The following is a 2,433-nucleotide window of genomic DNA, read 5'->3' as shown; positions in this document are numbered from 1 at the left end:
ACGGGGGACACTATACTGTAAAAACAGCACCATCTTTCAGATGAGATGTTAAACCGAGGTCCTGACTCTCTGTGGTTGTTAAAAATCGTAAAAGAGTCGGGGTATAACCGCAGTGTCCTGGTGAAATTCCCCCATTGACCCTTCTCTATCACGGCCCCCTTATAATCCCCATCTCTGAATGGGCTACATCTCTCTCTCCTCTCCACTAATATCTGGTGTGTGGTGGTGTTCTGGAGCACTATGGCCGCCGTCTCAGTTTGGTGGTGGTTGAGGAGATAATCCCCCCTCCAAACTATGCACAGCACTTTAAGTGTCCAGATAAGCTATAGTTATAAAACTAACTAACTAACTGGACATATAGATCACTTTATTCATCCCAGAAGGAATTTCACCTATTACAGCAGCACAGATACTTAGAAGTATACTCAAATTAATTTAACATTATAAATAAAAGGAACGCAATAAGAATAAATATTACAGTGTGCGAGTGTGATGTGGGATGTGGTAGTACAGTGGGGTGTAAACACTGTAGATACAGCAGCAGACTGGATTGGAATTAAATTAGCAAACATTGTCAAGAGTGTAATGAACGAGTCCAAACCTGTCTGGGGGGGGAAAGAGAGAGAAAGTTTATGAACCGTGCCGAATATTTACAGCAATTCTTTGACGTGTGACGTTACTGCTGGTGTAATTGGGCTGTGTGTTAAGTGACACCCCGCCGCGTGGACTCTCCGTCCATACGCCATCTGCTTTAGTTTGAGTTGAGGAGGCGCGCTGTGCGCATTAGCCAATGCAACTTTGTCCTGCGTGCAACTCTGAGTTAGTGGCTTCACGGCACTTCTTCTCGATTCACTCGGGAGCTGTTCTTCAGCTGATCAGATTTTGGAGCAGTGTCCTTATCCAGCGCAGCAGGTACCTTTAATAACTACGTTGTGCGTTTTGCGCGCAGTGGCACTGAAAATCCGTGTCACTATTTAAGTCCAGGACAGACAGATGCGCAGCAGTTTGGCATTTTCCTGATTGCCTGTACTCTGTGTTACTGATTAAAACGTAATACACTATAAGGTTTATATCCAGTAGTTTACTTCTTTTTTTTTTTTTTTAAAGGATTTTGGACAACAGTTAAGATTATAATTACATGGTCGTGGCTAGTTTTAGGAGTCCTTATAGATCCACTCAGCTGTACTGTAAATCTCCAGTGCTGTATTTTAAAAAGCAAGATCTAAACGTGCGTCTTTCCGCCCGACAGGAGAGAAGAAGATGCAGCCGATGAGGACTCTTCTCGTCGTACTGGCTGTGCTCTGCACTCCGGTCTCCAGCCTGTGTTTGCGCGCGTACGACAGCGACTCGGGCTTCCTGTGCGACGGCGAGCTGCTTCCCAGCGCGAACTCTGACGAGGAGCGAGTCGTGAACGCGCCGCACGACAGCGAGGAGTCGTCCGAGGAGTTGCGGGAGAGGCGGACTTTACCCGGATCCAGCTACAAGTTTCTGAGCCACACCTTGCTCAGGAGCAAGATGTACGGCAACGGTGCGAGGAGTGACCGGCGCAGCAGGGTGACTCTGTCCCTGGACGTGCCCACCAACCTGATGAACGCGCTCTTCGACATCGCCAGAGCCAAAAACCTGCGCGCCAAAGCTGCGCACAACGCGCGCCTCATGGCGCAGATCGGCAAGAGGAGGTGAACCTCCTGCGCGCTCCCTTTGCTTTATTATTGTAATATTTTTTTTTAAACTGTGTGTGTTAAGTAATATTATTTTCATTGCTTGAAGTATCAGCAATAACCTACGTGTACAGTAAGGGAGTTGAACAGACATCCTGAAACGCTTAATGTGGTTTTCATGAATAAATTATTTTTTAAAACATGTCCAGATTCTCTACATGGTTCATATATTACGCAGAAATGCGTGTCATATAGGTTACATGTTGCCTGCTTTAAAAAGACAAAATAATAAGTAATATGATGCATCAAATTATGCAATTAGAAAATAAAGCAACAGTCTTGCGACCCTGCTGGGAGAGAAAAAAAAAAGAACAGAAACCCTCAGAGAATTTGTAATGGTTTTAATGGTTGCAATGGGAATTGTATCGGTTTTAATGGAAACTGTAATGGTCCCTCTCTGGTAATTTGTTGCCTTCAATTGGTGGCATGTTATGTCTGGTGAAGGCCATTAAGGACCAATAATGGTAATGGTTTTAATGGTTAATGGCTGATGGTTTGTAATGGTGTTTCTAGTGGAAACTGTTAGAGTTTCTGTGATGGTCTCTATTGGGGTTTTTTCATGCAGTACAGGAGTTGCTTGTGGAGATCTTCAGTTTTAAAAAGCGTAAGTGTTCATTAGAGTATATCTAACTAACACACACACACACACACACACACACACACACACACACACACACATTATTTTTTTTAACTTGATCTAGGTTTTTGTGTA

General features: G+C 44.2%; 1 protein-coding gene across 1 annotated transcript; it reads left to right on the top strand.

Moving 5' to 3' along the window:
- The first annotated feature begins 490 nt into the window (after positions 1–490).
- ucn3l (urocortin 3, like) lies at positions 491–1,683 on the top strand. The gene has a single exon (XM_053650411.1). The coding sequence runs from the start codon at positions 1,261–1,263 to the stop codon at positions 1,681–1,683; it is 423 nt and encodes a 140-aa protein (XP_053506386.1). The 5' UTR covers positions 491–1,260.
- The last annotated feature ends 750 nt before the right edge of the window (positions 1,684–2,433 follow it).

Source organism: Ictalurus furcatus, chromosome 19 (genome assembly GCF_023375685.1).
Source record: "Ictalurus furcatus strain D&B chromosome 19, Billie_1.0, whole genome shotgun sequence".
NCBI classification, from domain to species: domain Eukaryota; kingdom Metazoa; phylum Chordata; class Actinopteri; order Siluriformes; family Ictaluridae; genus Ictalurus; species Ictalurus furcatus.
This window is presented reverse-complemented; position numbering and strand designations above follow the sequence as displayed.

Bases quoted from the DNA above. Each gene is read 5' to 3' on its own strand.
- ucn3l (XM_053650411.1), top strand. From the start codon at position 1,261: ATGCAGCCGATGAGGACTCTTCTCGTCGTACTGGCTGTGCTCTGCACT.